The 17,795-nt window shown below is 36.1% G+C and overlaps 1 protein-coding gene across 5 annotated transcripts in view; it reads left to right on the top strand.

Moving 5' to 3' along the window:
• The window catches only part of CNTLN (centlein), a 299,452-nt gene that overhangs the window by 109,870 nt on the left and 171,787 nt on the right, over positions 1-17,795 (top strand). For all 5 annotated transcript variants that reach the window (XR_013960576.1, XR_013960577.1, XM_080667631.1 and 2 more), the window contains exon 8: positions 1,496-1,690. Coding sequence is in view for 3 of the 5 variants with exons in the window: in XM_080667631.1 (XP_080523757.1) it covers positions 1,496-1,690 (195 nt within the window). In the remaining 2 variants the exon portion in view is untranslated. The remainder of the gene's footprint in view (positions 1-1,495; positions 1,691-17,795) is intronic.

Below are 17,795 nucleotides of genomic sequence, written 5' to 3'. Positions count from 1 at the left end.
GGTATAAAGGTAATTGAAAAGGAAAGTACAAATTTATGTCCTGAAATTCTTTATAGATCATATTGGCAACCCTTCCTTTATAAAAATTGCTTAGACTTTGGCTGTGAAGTGAAATGGATTATTTAAAGTATAATAATATAGAGGTACAATGCCTTATAGAGAATATTGAGCTAATTACATGCCAGAGGAATGGTTTGGAGAATCTTGTTTTCATGGCAAAGTATATGTCTGAGAAAGAGCACTAAGAGATTTCACAAGCCTTTTTTGATGGTAAACTTTTAGAAATTAAAGTATAGCATACATACATAAAAGTACTCTGCCATCTTTTGTATAGTTAGATTTCTTTCCATAAAGCAAGGCCAAATAATGGAAGATTCTCCCCATCTAAGGACCTACTGTATTAGCTACATAATTTTGAGGTTCTCCCGTTGGGGATTTTACTTTTGTTATAAGATCTTACTGTTAGCCATATATATAGAGAGAGATCTCACTATCAGCCATATATATAACAACATCACAAATCTTAGCTCTTGGATCACTTTCTCAGTTTCATCAACAAATATACATATAGATTATTTAAATCAGTTACCACAAAATGAATTATGTCTCATTAAATCACAATCAAAAGTTAGGATTTTCATCAGAAATAAGTTCATGAGTATTGGAAGACTACCATTGTTAATCATATATGACTCTGCTTGATGTCACCTATGTACCATCTGCTATCTCACAGTTTTAATAAATTCTAATTTTAAATTTAATGCATGTTGCCTTGAGTTAAAAAATTAAAGTTATATATCATGCCCTTCAGAACATTGCTTCTATTTTATCAGAGCCTTTGTTCAAAGTCTTTAATGATTCCCTGCTGTCTACAGGGTGTCTTTACCTTCTGTCTATAGTCTTATTGCCTGACTTTGTCTCTTACTATTTCTTCTGTCCCTCCTCCCCTATTTGAGCAGTAGATGCTAATTTATCCTAAATGGGGAATACATCAGTTAAGGTCAATCTTAATGAACTCTCAATGAAAGACTCTTGTTTTTTGTTTGTTTTTTTTTAAATGTGCATATTAAGTCCAATTAGCTTGATATCTCTTACGCTCCCTTTCTGTCCTTTCCTATCACTGTACATTATTTTCTCACATTTCTGCCACCATTAGAATGACTTTTTGTTTTCATTCCATTTCTATAATACCACCAATGGCTCAGTTCAAGTCCTTTTTTTTATGGAGCTGTCCAAGATTAATATAGCTAGCTTAAAGTGTTTCCATCCTCCTTAGAAATTTAGTACATTTTCCTATATTATGTTGGCCAGTAATATATATTGCTTTTTTAAATATCAGTTGTGGTTTTATATTGATATTTGATACCATCTAGTTTTCCATACATTTATATCTTGTTTCCCCTCTTAGACTATTAAAATAATTTGAGTGCAGGACTATCATGAATATATATTTTTAATTGATTATTAATAGATTTGGATGTATTTTTTGAAACAGCTTTACAATGAGTTACATATTTGTTTTGAAACCACAAAATCAAGTGAAGCTATGCTCCGGCAAAGTGTTGTTAGCCTTCAGGATCAGCTATTTCAAAAAGAGCAAGAAAATGCTAAGTTGAAAGAAAAGCTTCAGGAATCACCAGGAGCACCTTATTCTTTACCTCAAGAAAGCGATTCAGACCACTCAGAACAGGTGAGAGACATTTTCTAAAAATGCTGTCCATTGCAATATCATATTAAATCCTCTCCTACAATTGACTAAAACTAAAATTTTAAATAATTTTGTAAGTATTAGAGAATAAGTTGTGGCAGATCGTTTTTATTGTGCTATTTTTTATAATCTTTGTATACATGAGTATTATACATAACATGGATTCATATAGAAATGCTTGTACACGTTAAGTCTGGAATAGTTACTGTGATAATACATTTTGCTAATTTACACTAATGAAGGGAAATTAATAGGTCATGGCCATTTTGAGACTTTTTAACTGAATGAGTTAATAGAATGGAAAGAGTATTGGATGGGAAGTGTCATAAAGTACTTTTTATTATGGTATATGGTACTTAATACCTTTTAGTCCCAGTTCTGCCACTGCCTGATGTATGATTTTAGACAGTTCAATTGAGCTTTCTAACTATATCCTGTGCTATTAAGTGAGGCAGTACAAATGTATAGATAAATATGTAGGTTCAGAATTCAAATAAACCTGGGATCAAATTACAGCTCTGCCTATGAGCTTTGTGTACTTGAACAAATGTCTTTTAACCCTTTCAGCCAGAGTTTCCTCACAAACAAAATGTTGATATTAATGGTATCCATGTAATAGAGTTTTTGAGGATCAGTATTAAAATTAATGACAAGTGTAGAGTTTGACATATAGCAAATATTCATTGGTACCTCTTTTTAGATAATCTTTAAGGTAAGTTTCATCTCTAAATATATATTGTAAAATATATCTTATACCTATACATTTACTTGTGTTTTTAAGCACCCACCATTCCTTTAAAATTTACTATTTATGAATTTAGATCAGAAATGGAATTAACACAAACAGGTAATAGGGTGCTTAAATGTTTATTAATGCTTGAAGAACAGTAACTTTTGAAGCTAGCATATTTTGTCTTACTAACTAATACATTTTAAATTTGTATTTTTTTAGGTTGCATATTTTGGACATCAGATTCACAGAATTTCATTAATCATAAAATTTGTATTATGACACAGTATTATGTTATATGCATAGGCCTATTTTATTTATTTAATTAATTTGTTTGTTTATCGTATTAAACACCCTTGGTCTCACCAACTAATCCAAGGACTGTAACATTACTAATGACGGATATTTACTTGTATGCTCCTTGCTTATCTGGTACTCTGATTCTCTCACCAGACATGCTACTAAACTATTTATCATTTTGATGTGTTTTTTTAAAATATATTTTTATTGATTTCAGAGAGGAAGAGAGAGATAGAAACATCAATGATGAGAGAGAATCATAGATTGGCTGCCTCCTGCATGCCCCCCACTGGGGATTGAGCCTGCAATCCAGGCATGTGCCCTTGACCAGAATCGAACCCGGGACTCTTTAGTCCGCAGGCTGACACTCTATCCACTGAGCCAAACCAGCTAGGGCCATTTTGATTATTTTAAAAAAGTTTTAGCACATATACATGTATGTGGAAATTGTATATTGTTTATTTTGTCATTTCTAAAAATGTATCATACTATATTGTGACTTGATGTTGGGCAATTTTGGCTCATTATGTTATTAAGATTCATCCATGTTGTTTGGTATAACTGATCACTTTTTTTAAAAAAAAATTTCTTTATTAATTTCAGAGAGGAAGGGAGAGGGAGAGAGATAGAAACATCAATGATGAGAGAGAATCATTAATTAGCTGCCTCCTGCATGCCCCCTACTGGGGATCGAGCCCACAACCCAGGCATGTGCCCTTCGCCGGAATTGAACCTGGGACCCTTCAGTCCGCAGGCTGACGCTCTATCCACTGAGCCAAACAGGCTAGGGCCTGATCACTTATTTTTAATGATTATATATATATATATATATACATACATATATATATACATATACATATTATATATATATATATATATATACATATATATATATATATATATATATATGCCTAAGCGACCATTATGACCAAATGACCAGTTGCTATGATGCACACTGAACACCAGGGGGCAGACACTCGATGCAGGAGCTCCCCCCTGGTGGTCAGTGCACTCCCACAGCGAACCTCCCACGGCAGACCAACCTCCTGCAGTCCCTCCCCCCACCCCCAGCCTGCCGTCCCCAATCACCCCATAGGGACTTGTTGAGATGGCCCCAATTGCCAGCCAGGCTGAGGGACCCCACCCATGACTGAATTCGTGCACCGGGCCTCTAGTTTTATTATATGTGATTATATCTTAACTATTTGTACATTCATTTGTAGATGAGTATTTGGGTTATTTCTGTTTTTTGGCTAGCCTATATAATAAAAGGGTAATATGCAAATTGACCCTAAGGACAGAATGACCAGGAACGACCAGTCGCTATGATGTGCACTGACCACCAGAGGACAGATGCTCAACATAGGAGCTGCCCCCCGGTGGTCAGTGCTTTCCCACAGGGGGAGCTCCGCTCAGCCACAAGCTGGGCTGACACCTGTGAGCGCAGCGGCGGGGCAGCTCTAAGGATGTCCAACTGATGGCTTAGGTCCACTCCCCCGGGGAGCAGGCCTGCTAGTAAGCTGGCAGGTGGACATCCCCTGAGGGCTTGTGGGCTGCCAGAGGGATATCTGATTGCCAGCTTAGGCCCAATCCCCCATAGAGCAGGCCTAAGCTGGCAGGTGGACATCCCCAGAGGGGTCCCAGACTGCGAATGGGCGCAAGCCAGGCTGAGGGACCCCCGGGAGTGCACGGATTTTTTTTCATGCACTGGGCCTCTAGTTATATTGCAATTGACATTTTTGTATGTGCATGATTCTTGGTATACATGTACATGCATTTTTGTGGAATATATATCTAGGAATGAAAATTCTAGGGCTAGGGCAGCCGTGGGCAAACTACGGCCCGTGGGCCGGATCCGGCCCGTTCGGCTGTTCTATCCGGCCCACGGAGCCAAAAGAGCAGAGGGTTCTCTTGCTCTCCCCTCCGCTCCTTCACCAGCAGCAGTGTTAACATGGCAACGTCGGGAAACACGGCCGCGGCTCCTTCTTCTGAGTGGGCGGATTTATATCTGCCCATTAAGTAGAAGGAACAACCTCTCAATCTTCCAGAGGCTCCTTGTAATGCCCGCGGACGCGTCTCGCGACATCACCCTGGGAATGTGTAGACACGTTATCTGGTGATATAGGGAGACACGCCCCTGGAGAGCACAGTATCAGAGCCTTTCTGAGGTAAGATTAAGAGCTCTACTCAAACACAATTTTTTCCTGTTCCCACGTTCTGTACATCACAATGACTTGTTAATAAAACAACAAAGACTTTCAGCTTTTAGGGCTTGTATCCACTGCAGTATTTTTTTCCCACTGCGGACGCACGCAGCAGGGAAACAGACACACAGAGGACATGTCACACTAGCCATGCTGCGGCTGCATTTTTTTTGCTGATACCAATGTGGTATCAGTAACGCTACCGTGGCCACTAACCGCATGTGTTAGCGGCAAAACAAATGCATTTTGTGCTGCGTTTGCTTCTCCCCCTTGCACCTGTAAAAATGCATGCTACAGGGCATTTGTGTTAACATGCACCACTGCACATTAGCATCAACGCTGGTGTTAAAATGTTTGAAATAAATAAAACTATTGAAATAAAAAAAAAAAGACGGTACCCTTTTATGTAATGATGTTTACTTTGAATTTATATTAGTTCACACAAACACTCCATCCATGCTTTTGTTCCGGCCCTCCGGTCCAGTTTAAGAACCCATTGTGGCCCTCGAGTCAAAAAGTTTGCCCACCCCTGGGCTAGGGTGTGAAAAGTTACTTTCAGAAAATACTGATAACTTTTTTTCAAAGCGATTTTCATCAATTTTACTCCAAACAACAATGTTTACAAGATATGATTGATTCTCATCTTCCTCAACTTGGTACTATCAGACTTCTTAGTTTGTTGACAAGTGATTAGTATAAAGTTATTTTATTTTTATCTTCATGTGCATATCATTGGTAAAGCATAACTTCAGATATTAGTAGCCAAGTGTGTGCCCTTCTATGCAAGATGGCTATGTCTTTTAAACCTTCTTTTGTTGGATTTTAAAAATGGAATTGTAAGTTATTATATGTTCTTGAAATCAATTTGTAGTATGATAAATGTGCAGCAGATATCTCAGTGCATATCTTTTCATTTTCCTTAAAGTGTCATTTGATGAACAGAAATTCTTAATTTTAATTTAGACAAATTAATCTTTTATAGTTACTGCTCTGGTATCTCATTTAAAAATCCTTCTCTATCCCAAAGACAGAAATTGTTGCACCTCTATTTTGCTCAGAATTTTAAAGCTTTGCTTATGTCATTTATATTCATAATTTAGTCAGGATTGTCTTTTGTCTATAGTGTAAGGTAAGGACCCATTTTTATTTATTGATGTTTCTCTAAATAGTAACCAGTTTTTCCAGTTCAATCTGTTGAATGATCCCCCTTTTTTCTTCTTTAGTGTTAGGCTGCCTCTCTAATTTATTCAAATTCAGCATATTTGTGAATTTATTTCTAGGTTCTGTATTCTCTGTATTCCTATGCAGTGTTATAGTGTCTTAATTAGTATAGCTTCATAGTAAGTCTTTATATTTGGTAGTCTACTCCTACTTTTTTTAGTGTTTCTAAAGGGTTTGGGCTATGTTGGGACTTAGCACTTAAATATAACTTTTAGGATATTTATAAGGTTTCATGAAAAAGAACTGATGAAAATTTTTATAAATCATTGTACTGAAGTGTAGTGTATAAATAAATAAACTGTACACATCTTAAAGTGTATAACTCAGTGACATTTGACAAAGTGCACACATCCATATAAATACCACTCAGCTCAAGATATAGAATATTACCAGTGTCTAATAAACTTTCCTGATGTTCCTAATTATTAGCTACCCCCACAAATATAAGCACTATTTTGACTTCTCTTATTAATTTTTTTGCTTATTTTTGAACCTTACACTGTTTTACCTTTAAACACTGTGTTTGCTATGTGATTTTTAAAATATATACCCTTTATTACATTCAGGAAGTTCCTTATCTATTCAGAGTTTTTTGTGTGCTTTGTTTTATTTTTAATCCTCACCTAAGAATATTTTCCCATTGATTTTTTTAAAGAGAGTGGAAGAGAGAGGGAAAGACAGAGAGAAATATCGATGTGAGAGAAACACATCGATTGGTTGCCTCCTGCATGTGCCCCGACAAAGGACCTGGGCCACGAGGAACCTGCAACTGAGATACATGCCCTTGAACGTAATGGAACCTGGGACCTTTCAGTCTACAGGATGATGCTCTATCCACTGAGTCAAACCAGCTAGGGCAGTGGTCGGCAAACCGCGGCTCGCGAGCCACACGCGGCTCTTTGGCCTCTTGAGTGTGGCTCTTCCACAAAATACCACGTGCGGGTGCGCACGTACAGTGCGATTGAAACTTCGTGGCCCATGCGTAGAAGTCGGTTTTCAGCCTGGGTGAGTCTATTTTGAAGAAGTGGCGTTAGAACACTCAAGGGGCCAAAGAGCCGCATGTGGCTCGCCAGCCACGGTTTGCCGACCACTGAGCTAGGGCTATTCAAAGTTTTATGAAAGCTTTTTCATGGAGAGGTATTGGGTATATTCAGTGCATCTTTTAAGATGATACTTAAGCTTTTCTCATTTGTTCTGTTAACATGGTGAATTACATTGGTTGATTTTCAATTATTAAATTTTGTGTTCCTGAAATAAACCTAACTTCATCGTGATGTTTTATTATTTTTATACTAGAGGCCTGGTGCATGAAATTCGTGCACTGGGGCTTGGGGGGGTCTCTCAGCCCGGCCTGCACCCTCTTGCAATCCAGGGCCAGTTGGGGATGTCCGACTGCTGGTTTAAGCCCATGGGGATTGGGCCTAAACTGGCAGTTGGACATCCTTCTTGCAATCCGGGACATTGTATGCACCAATGACCATACTTTTCATACAGATGAAAGGCATCTTGCTGTTGTATGGGCAGCTACATTTTTTTGCCCTGATTATTAAAAAATAGTACAGAATATGATACTTCTGAGGCAGTAGTACCATTTTTCCCATTTTATGGGTGGAAAAACTGAAGCAGAGAGATGTTAAGTAATTGGCTTTGTCACCAAGTTATAAGTGTCAGAATCAGGGCTGACCACAAAATGTGCAAGCCAGAGTCCATGCATGTCATCGCTGCACCATCCTGTTTTTTCAGCGTTAACGTAGTCTTGCCAGTTTTTTAATTTTTAAATCTCAGAGACTGTTCCTAATATATAGGAATGCATGTTCATCCCCATGTAGAATAAACAGGATGTGGACAGTTTGGAGATTGTTCTGATGAATTAGGATTAAGCAGACACGGATCTCTTTTTCAAATACTACAGAAGCCAACTTCCTTGTTGAACTGTGTGTGGGATCTAGCAGTTTATAAGCTATGACATAGTCACTCTCAATCCAGGACCCTTTGGGGGATGTAGCAGTGCACCAAGTGGCAGGTGGCCATGGAGGAGCCTGAACAGGGGCCAGGTGCCCTGCCACTCATGCTCATCCCGGCTCGCTGTGCCTGCTGTGGCCGCTCCCCACTGGGTAGTGCTGCTGCAGAGTCGGAGAAGCTCCCGCAGCTGCAGCTGCACTTGCTAGCCATGAGCCCAGCTTCATGCTGACCACCAGGGGGCAGCCCCTGCGTTGAGTGTGCATCATAGCCACTGGTTGACTGGTTGTTCCTGTCATTCTGTTGTAATGGTCGCTTAGGCTTATATATAGAGAGAGATATTGCCGAATGCAATTTACTAATATTTTGCGTAGGATTTTTGCATCTATATTGATGAGGAATATTGGGTTATACCTTTTCTTTCTGGATTGTTGCTTGTTAGATTTTGATGTCAAGGTGATGCTGGTGTCCTAACATGAATTGCAAAGTATTCTCGTTTACTTCAATAGAAGAGTCTAAGACATAATTTTTGTTTGATAATAAACACTGAGTCCTTTCCAATAAGGAACAGGTCAGTTCTATTCAATATTGTATGGTGATTCTAACTAGTACATTAAGGCAAGAAACAGCCCTGGTGGGTGTGGTTCAATGGTTAGAGTGTTGGCCTGCAGAATGTAGGGTTGAGTATTCGATTTCCGGTCAAGGGCACATACCTGATATTGTAAAACCTCTCCTTGACAACTAATAGAAAAACTGATTAAAACAATTAAACACAAAAATCTCAATCCCTCTTTCTTTCTCTTCATCTTTCTCTCTCTCTCTTTCTCCCTTTCTTTCATCTGTCTCCTTCCCCCTTTCTCCCTTCCAATCTCTCTAAAAAAATCAATGAGAAAAATTGACAACAAAAAGAAACAAAAGCATAACAATTAGAAATAAAGAAGTAAGACTTTTTTATTCACAGACAACATAATCATGTGTATAGAAACCCAAATTAAAAAAAAACAGACTAAATTTATGATAAAGCTCCTAGAAATGGTATGTAAATTTAGCAGTGTTGCAAGATACATCACTTTACAAAAGCCAGTTGTATTTCCAAATACTAGTAACAAATAAAAAGAAATTAAAGAGTACTATTTATAATAACATCAAAACCTATGTCATAATCAAGGATGATTTTGACAAAATACACACCAGAGCTATATACTAACAAAAACAAAACATAGCAGAGTAAAATTCAAAAACATACAAAAATAGACAGCTATGCCAAATTCATGAATCAGATAATGCAATATTCTTAACATGTCAAGTCTCCCCAAATTGATCTATCATGTAATCCCAATTAAAATTCCAGGAGGCTATTTTGTTTTGTTTTTACAATCCAATTCTAAATTTTATAGGAAAATACAAGGGATCTAAAAAAGCAAAATCAAGTTTCATTTTAAAAAAAAAGTGTTGGAGGACTTATACTACCTGATTTTGAGACATTTTTCAAACCTAAAAAAATCAAGGTAGTGTGGTTTTGCCATAATGATTAACAGAATAATCAGGAGAACTGATAAGGTCCAGAAAATTATTCACTCATATATGTCACTTTATAGTAACTTTTGAAATGAGGGTAGTGTAAGTCACTCCTTTTTTCAACAAGGCTTTGTATATTGTTGCTTCATTGCTTTTTTAATAGAAATTTTAGTATCAGGTTGTCGATTTTACAAATAAGCATTTAGTTAGAAATCTTTCTAATTTCCTTTGTGATTTTTATTTTGCCCCTTTAGTTATTTGGAAATGTATTGTTTACTTTTGAAATATTTGGTTATTTTCTTCCTGTGTATCTTATTTTTATTCACTAGTACTAACATACTAGTACTTCTGTTGTGGTCAGAGATGGTAGTGTGTAAGATTACTGTATTTTGAAATTTAATGGGACTTGTATGGCCCAGCATATGGTTTTGGTGAATGTACTATGTGTACCTGAAAATAATTTGTATTCTGCAGCTATTGGGTTGAGTGTTCCTTAAATATCAATATTGATTGTCATTGTTGTTGATGGTATTGAGATCTTCTGTTTTTAATGATTTTTGTGTTTAGTAATTTTAATCAATTTTTCTATCAGTTGCTAAGGACAGGTGTTAAAATATCCCAGCTTGATTGGATATCTTTCTGTTTCTCTCTTTAGTTTTGTCAATTTTTGCTTCATACAATACAGCTGGCTTATTATGGGCATACATACTTAGGATTTTTATGTTATTTTGATTAATCAAAACCTTTTTCATTATAAAATGTCCCTATTAACTATAATAATATTCTGGGACGGTATATGGGTGGAAGGATTGAACAGAAAAGAAAGAATTAATCGACATGGACAACATTGTGGTGATTGCATGGTATAAGGGGGATAAATGGTAATGGACAGAGATTAACTGTGGCATGATGAACACACAATACAGTGTACAGGTGATGTGTTGTAGAATTGTACACCTGAAAACTTCATAATTTTGTTAACCAGTGTCACCCCAATAAAGTCAATAAAAAGGAACAAAAATACTTGAATCCAATTTTCTGATATTAATATAGCTAATCAGTCTCTCTAATGGTTACATTCCCATGGCATACCTTCACCAATCATTTTAATTATCACCTATTTGTGTCTTTTTATTTAAGGTGTACATAATATAGTTCTATTTTTATTCATTCTGACAATTTCTTCCTTTTCATTGCAGTATTAATCCATTTACATCTCATATAATTATTTATACTGTTTGGTTTAGGTGTATCATCTTACCATTTGTTTTCTGTTTGTCCTATTTTTACTCCTCTGTCCCTTTTTCCTTCCTCCTTTTGGATTAATTAACTTCATATATTTTTTAAAAGCAATTTTAAAGCTTCACTTTTCTGTCTTTGGACTTCACTGTTTCTGTTGATAAGTCAGGGGGAATTTGTTTTTATTGTTAACTTATGTATAAGGTGTCAATTTTTCTCTCAATTTTCCCCCCAATATTTTACCTTTTGTTTAAGCATTTTAACTATGATGTTCCCAAGTATGATTTTCCCTGTAGTCATCCTTCTTGCCGTTTGAGGAGCTTCTTGTTTTTGTAAATCCTTATTTTTTATTAAATTGGAGAACATTTTGACATTATTGCCTCAATATTTGTCTTGTTTCTTCTCTCTCTTCTCCTTCTGAGGTTCCCATTTCATTTAGACTTTTCAATATTGTCTCAAAGATCAGATTCTTCCTGTGCTTGATCATTCTGTGTTACCTTCCAGTAAATGATTTCATATTTTACTAAGAGTTTAAGTAGTGAAATACAGGAAACTTACTTAATCTGATAGGATCTACTCAGCCATTATTTAAGTAGAACTACCCAGTCTTTGACTTTTTAGAGTGTAATTTGACTTACTTTTCTTTTCTTTTTTGTTTGTTTATTTTTGTTTTTATTATTTTTTAATTTTTTATTAAGGTATTATATGTGTACATATCTTAACATTGCCCCCCCACCCCACTCCCATACATGCCCTCACCCCCCAATGTTTTGCATCCATTGGTTATTCTTATATGCATGCATATAAGTCCTTCGGTTGATCTCTTATTTCCCCCACCTCTCCCTAACCTTCCTGCTGTAATTTAACAGTCAGTTTGATGCTTTACTGCCTCTGTATCTATCTTTTTGTTCATCAGTTTATAATGTTTTTTATTATCCACAAATGAGTGAGATCATGTGGTATTTTTCTTTCATTGACTGGCTTATTTCACTTAGCATAATGTTCTCTAATTCCATCCAGGTTGCTACAAATGGTAAGAATTCCTTCTTTTTTATGGCAGCATAGTATTCCATTGTGTAGATGTACCATAGTTTTCTGAGCAGCACAATTTACAATAGCTAAGATTTGGAAACAGCCTAGGTGCCCGTCAGCAGATGACTTATTTTTTTTTTTTCAAATGTATTTTTCGTTGATTTCAGAGAGGAAGGGAGAGGGAGAGAGAGATAGAAAGATCAATGATGAGAGAGAATCATTTGATCTGCTGCCTCCTGCATGCCCCACACTGGGGACCAAGCCCGCAACTCAGGCATATGCCCAGACCAGGAATCAAACCTTGACTTCCTGGTTCATAGGTCGACGCTCAACCACTGAGCCATGTCGGCCAGTCTGACTTATTCTTTTTTTTTTTTTTTTTTTTATCACTAATATACAATGTAAGGAATTTCATAAGACTCTAACTCCTGTATCTACCCCAACTGTTTTTGCTATCATTATCTTACATGTTAATCATACATATATTTTTAATCCTGTAAGATATTATTGTTAATGTTATTTTAAAAATCCTTATTCACTGAAAATTTTTATCCTTTTGAGTGCTCTTTATTCTTTTCTAAAATTCTTTGTTTTCCTCTAGGATCCTTTGCCATTTGCATTAATTACTCCTTTTAGTATATCTGTTAGTGAGCATCTGTTCACAATGAAATTCCTCATTTTATATTTGTTGAAAAGTTATCTTTCTGCCTTCATTTCTGAATGGAATTTTCAAATTGGTTAGAATTACAGATTGGTAATTTTTTCTTTCCTCTTTTAAAGATGATATACATTGTCTTCTGGCATATATATATATATATATATATATATATATATATATATATATATTTGATTTCAGAGATGAAGGGAGAGGGAGTGAGAGATAGAAACATCAGTGATGAGAGAGAATCACTGATTGGCTGCCTCCTGCACACCCCCTACTGGGGATCGAGCCCGCAACCCGAGCATGTGCCCTTGACTGGAATCGAACCTGGGACTGTTCAGTCTGCAGGCTGACGCTCTATCTACTGAACCAAGCCATCTAGGGCTGGCTTTTATATTTTGAGTTGAGAAATCATCTATTTTTCTTATTCCTTTGAAGATAATTTACTTTTTATATTTTCTCTTTATTTTTTTTTTGTTTTCAGCAGTTATTATATGATTTTTGTACTGTTGAGTTTATAAAGATTTTTTCTTTTTTTCCTAGCTGTGACTTTGTTTTTCTTCATTCTTGTGAAATTATTAAAAATTTCTTCAAGGATGGCTTCTGCACATTTTTCTTCTCTCCTGCCCTTGTGATATTTCACTTGTACATGTTAGATCTTTGTACTATGTTCCAAATATCTTTTGACTTTTATATTTTCAAAGGTTTTTCTCTCTTTGCTTCAACCTTAATGCTTTCTTCAGTTCACTCATTCTCCCTTCTGTTGTAGATAGTCTGATGATGTGCTCATATACTATATTCTTGAATGTAGTACATATATATTCTACTTTATTTGGGTGGTGTGTCCTAATTATCTGTTAGGCCTAATTGGCTTGTAGTGTTTCTTAAGTTTTTTATTTCCTTGTTGATCTTCTGTCTAGTTGTTCTATTTGTTATTATTGTTAATTTCTGTCTTTGATTCTGTATATTTTTGCTTCACATATTTTAGATTTTTGGTTAGGTGCATATCCTATATAATAAAGAGCTAATATGCAAATGGTCATCATGCCCTCATGCCCTTGCGTCCTCACGTTGGGGCTGGGGGACCTGAAGCCGTGTCCCCTGTTTGGCAGGGCTTGACAGGGGACTTGAGGCTATACCTCCCACCTGACACTGGGCCGGTGGACCTGAGGCTGTGCCCCCCACCCTGTGGGGCTTGACAGAGGTGAGGCTGGCTGGGTCTGGGTCTCGTGCAATTTCGAGGCGCACGCTGGTGGGTGGGCGGGGACTTGACTCTGGGTCCCACGGTGCTCCCCAGACTCTGACAGGAGGGAAATTTTCATATACATTTTATTAATTTTCTTTCATCTCTGACACTTCTATTATAGAGAAAGGGCATTAGCAATATTAAAATATTTCCTCTAATTCCCTTTTAATATGCAAAAATTTCATGTACCAGTCCACTAGTATCAGTATAATTGTAATATCTTCCTGAAGGATTTACCCTTTTATCATTTTAAAATATTCATTATCTCTAGTGACACTTTTTGGCTTAAATTCTATTTAGTCTGATTTTATTTTAATCCCCAGTTTTATTGCAATATAATTAACATATGACACTGTATTAGTTAAAGGTGTACAACATAATGATTTCATATATGTATATTTCAAAAAATGATTACCACTCAAAGTTTAGTTACATAGTTACAGTATTTTTCTTTTGATGAGAACTTTTAAGATCTCTCTTGGCAACTTTCAAACATGCAATATAATATTTTTAAATATAATCACCATGCTGTGTATATAGCATTTCAGAACTATATCTTATAACTGGAAGTTTGTGCCATATAACCACTTTCTCTCATATCCCCCATCCCCACCACCCATTTCTTTTTTTCTTCTTTTTAAATTTTTATTTATTTACCTATATTTAATATGCTCATCACAATTGCAGCACACAAACAACATTTATCTACTTCTTAAATGTGTAGGTGTAAATATAGTCATTCTAAGTTAAAAAATAACCCAGAACATTTAAAAATTCCGGACTTGAGTTTGGAAGGCCAATTTTACAGAAATCAATCATAGTGAGTATTTATAATATGGTCATGAGAAAAATTCTAACAGGATAATTCAAATATACCTTTTTTTTTTTTTTGTACTGTGATACCTATGTACACCCAAGAAGAGAGCATAGGTGACTAAATGGATAAGTTGAGCAGGTGTTGTCTTCTTTTTTTAATTTAAGTTCTTTATTGTTTAATGTATTGTATGTTTCCTTTTTTTCCCATTGACCTCTCCCTGGCTGCCCCCAACCCCCAGCACATGCCCTCACCCGCCCCCCCGCCCCCGTCTGTGTCCATTGATTATGCTCATATGCATGCATACAAGACCTTTGGTTATCTCTTAACCCCCTCACCCCCCCGCCTTCCCTCATAGGTTGGACAGTCTATTCGATGCTTCTATGACTCTGGTTCTATTTTTGTTCATCAGTTTATATTGTTCATTATATTCCACAAATGAATGAGATCATGTGATATTTATCCCAACACCCTTTTCTGGCAACCAACAATCTGTTCTCTGTATTGTGAGTTTGTTTTCTTAGGTTCTACATATAAGTGAGCTCATATAGGGTTTGTCTTTTCTGTCTGTCTTATTTTCACTTAGCATAATGCCCTCAGTGTCCATCCATGTTGTGGCAAATGGCAGGATTTCCTTCTTTTATGTGGTTGAGTAATATTCCACTGCATTTTTATTATACCACATATTCACCTGTTCATCTGTTGATTGGCGATTAAATTGTTTTTGTGTATTAGCTACTATATGTAATGCTGCAGTGAACATGGAGTGTAGATGTCTTTTTGTGATAGTGATTTCATTTTCTTCAGGTATATTCCCAGAAGTTAAATTGGATCATATGGTAGGTCTCTTTTTACTTTTTTTGTGGAACCTCCATAGTAGCTATACTAATGTTGTTCATAGTAGCTATACTAATTTAAATTCCCATCAAGAGTACATAGGGGTTTTCAAATTTCACCACATCTTCACCAACCTTAGTTATTTCTTTTTGATAATAGGCATTCTAACAAGTGTGAGGAGATATCTCATGTGGTTTTATTTTTCATTTCCCTGATGATTAGTGATGTTGAGCATCTTTTCGTGTACTGGTTAGCCATCTGTATGTCTTCTTTGGAAAAAATGTCTATTCATATTCTTTACCCTTTTCTTTAATATTTTTTTGGGGGCAGTTGAATTGTGTGAGTTCTTTATATATTTTGGATATTAACACCTTATCACATATATGATTTATAAATATTTTTTCCCAATCTGTAGGTTTTGGCCAGCAGCCGGCAGCCGCTAGGGACCCTACCAGTGCACGGATTTTGTGCACTGGGCCTCTAGTAGTTTTTATAAGATAGAGGTTTACTTTCATTCTTTTGCTTGTGATTGACCAGTATTCCTAGCACCATTTATTGAAGAGATTGTTCTTTCTCCATTGTATATTTTTTGGCTGCTTAAAAGAAAACAAACCCAACCTGGAATCAAACTGGTGATCTCTTGGTGTTCGGGATGATGTTCAACTGAGCCACACTGGGTGGGCTTAATTGCTTTGTTATAAATTAATTGACTGTATATACATGGGACAATTTTGCTGAAAAGTGTGCGCAGTTTTTTCTTTCAGCACTTTCAAAAATCATGCCACTACAGTCTGACCTGTAAAGTTTCTGCTGAAAAATCTGCTGATGGTCTAATGGTTTTTCCCTTGTATGTAACAAGTTGTTTTTCTCCTGCTGCTTTTAAGATTCTCTTCTTGCTTTTACTTTTTGACAATTTAATTGTAAGGTTTCTTGATTTGAGTCTTTGTAATTAACTAATTTGGAAGTCACTGGGCTTCCTGAATCTGGATGTTTGTTACCTTCCCCAGGTTAGTGAAGTTTTCAGCTATTATTTTTTAGAAATAATCTTTCTCCTCTTTTCTCCTTCTGGGATCCCTAAAATGTGAATCTTGTTGTACTTGATATCCCATAAGTCCCATAAGCTACCTTTACTCTTTTTTTTCTTTTTTCTTTTCCCCTGATTGGACTAAATCTACTGCCGTGCTTCTTTCTTTCTTTTGTTTCATGTAGTCTGCTGGTGAACCCTGTAGTGTATTTTTCAGTTCAGTAATTGTATTTCTCCATTCTGTGATTTCTGTCTGGTACTTAAAAAATATTTTCTATTTCTTTGCTGAAATTCTCACTTTGCTTATGCATTTTTCTCCATATGTGGATATTTTTATGTTTATTATTTTAAACTCTTTATCAGGTAAATCACTTATCTCCATTTTATTAAGGTTTATCTCTGGGGTTTAATCTTGTCCTTTTGTTGAGAACATATTCCTTTGTTTCTTCATTTTCCTTGACTCTCTATATAAGTTTCTCTGCATTAGATAAAACAGCAACTCTGTTAGACTTGAAGTGGTATCATGTAGAAGATGAAACTTAGCGTTCAGCCCTGCACTAGCTCTTGTTTGCCTCTCAAACCTTTGTGATTGTCCAAGCAGCCTTCTTGGTTGTTTGTGGCAACCAATAGTTGAGGGTGTGCCAAGATCTCAGTCAGCACCTAGATACAGGTTGATTGGAAGCTGGTCTCTTAGACAGCAGCTTTTAAAGTATGCAAGTACTTCTTTCAGGGAAGGGTTGGTTAAATATAGAAATTTTTAATTGAAAGTTGTTTTTATGTATTAAGGATATTTTCCTTAAAGTTTTATAGAAAAATGCCATAATCATACTATTAATTGGAATTATGTTAATTGATATATCTAAACTTATTTTAATAAAATTTATTGATATTCTAGCATGTGTTAGGCACTGTTTTTGGTTAAGAAGAAACTTGAGGGAACAAAACAACGTCTTTGCACTCATGGAGCATCTATTTAGGTCAGAGAGTCACTGTCAGACAAATACATCATGTAGTAATAAGTGTTGTCAAGAAAAATAACACCATATGAGATAAAGCATGATAGAGAATGGTGGTGCTGTTTTATGTATGGCGGTGAAAGAAAGCGAATCTGATGAAGTGATATTTAAGAAGGAAACTGGAGGAAATGAACCATTTAGATATGTGAAGGAAAACCATTCCAAGCAGATGGATCTACAAGAACAAAGCCCATGAAGCAGGAGTTTGGTAGCATGGAGGCCAGTGTGGTTAGATCTAAGAGCTATTGGGGAGAGTAAGTGACTTAAGAGAGGTAGATGTAGGAGT

This window comes from Plecotus auritus, assembly GCF_963455305.1.
Source record: "Plecotus auritus genome assembly, chromosome: 5".
In the NCBI taxonomy this organism is placed as follows: Eukaryota; Metazoa; Chordata; class Mammalia; order Chiroptera; family Vespertilionidae; genus Plecotus; species Plecotus auritus.
The sequence above is the reverse complement of the archived record's forward strand: the minus strand, read 5'-3'. Positions and strand labels throughout refer to the sequence as shown.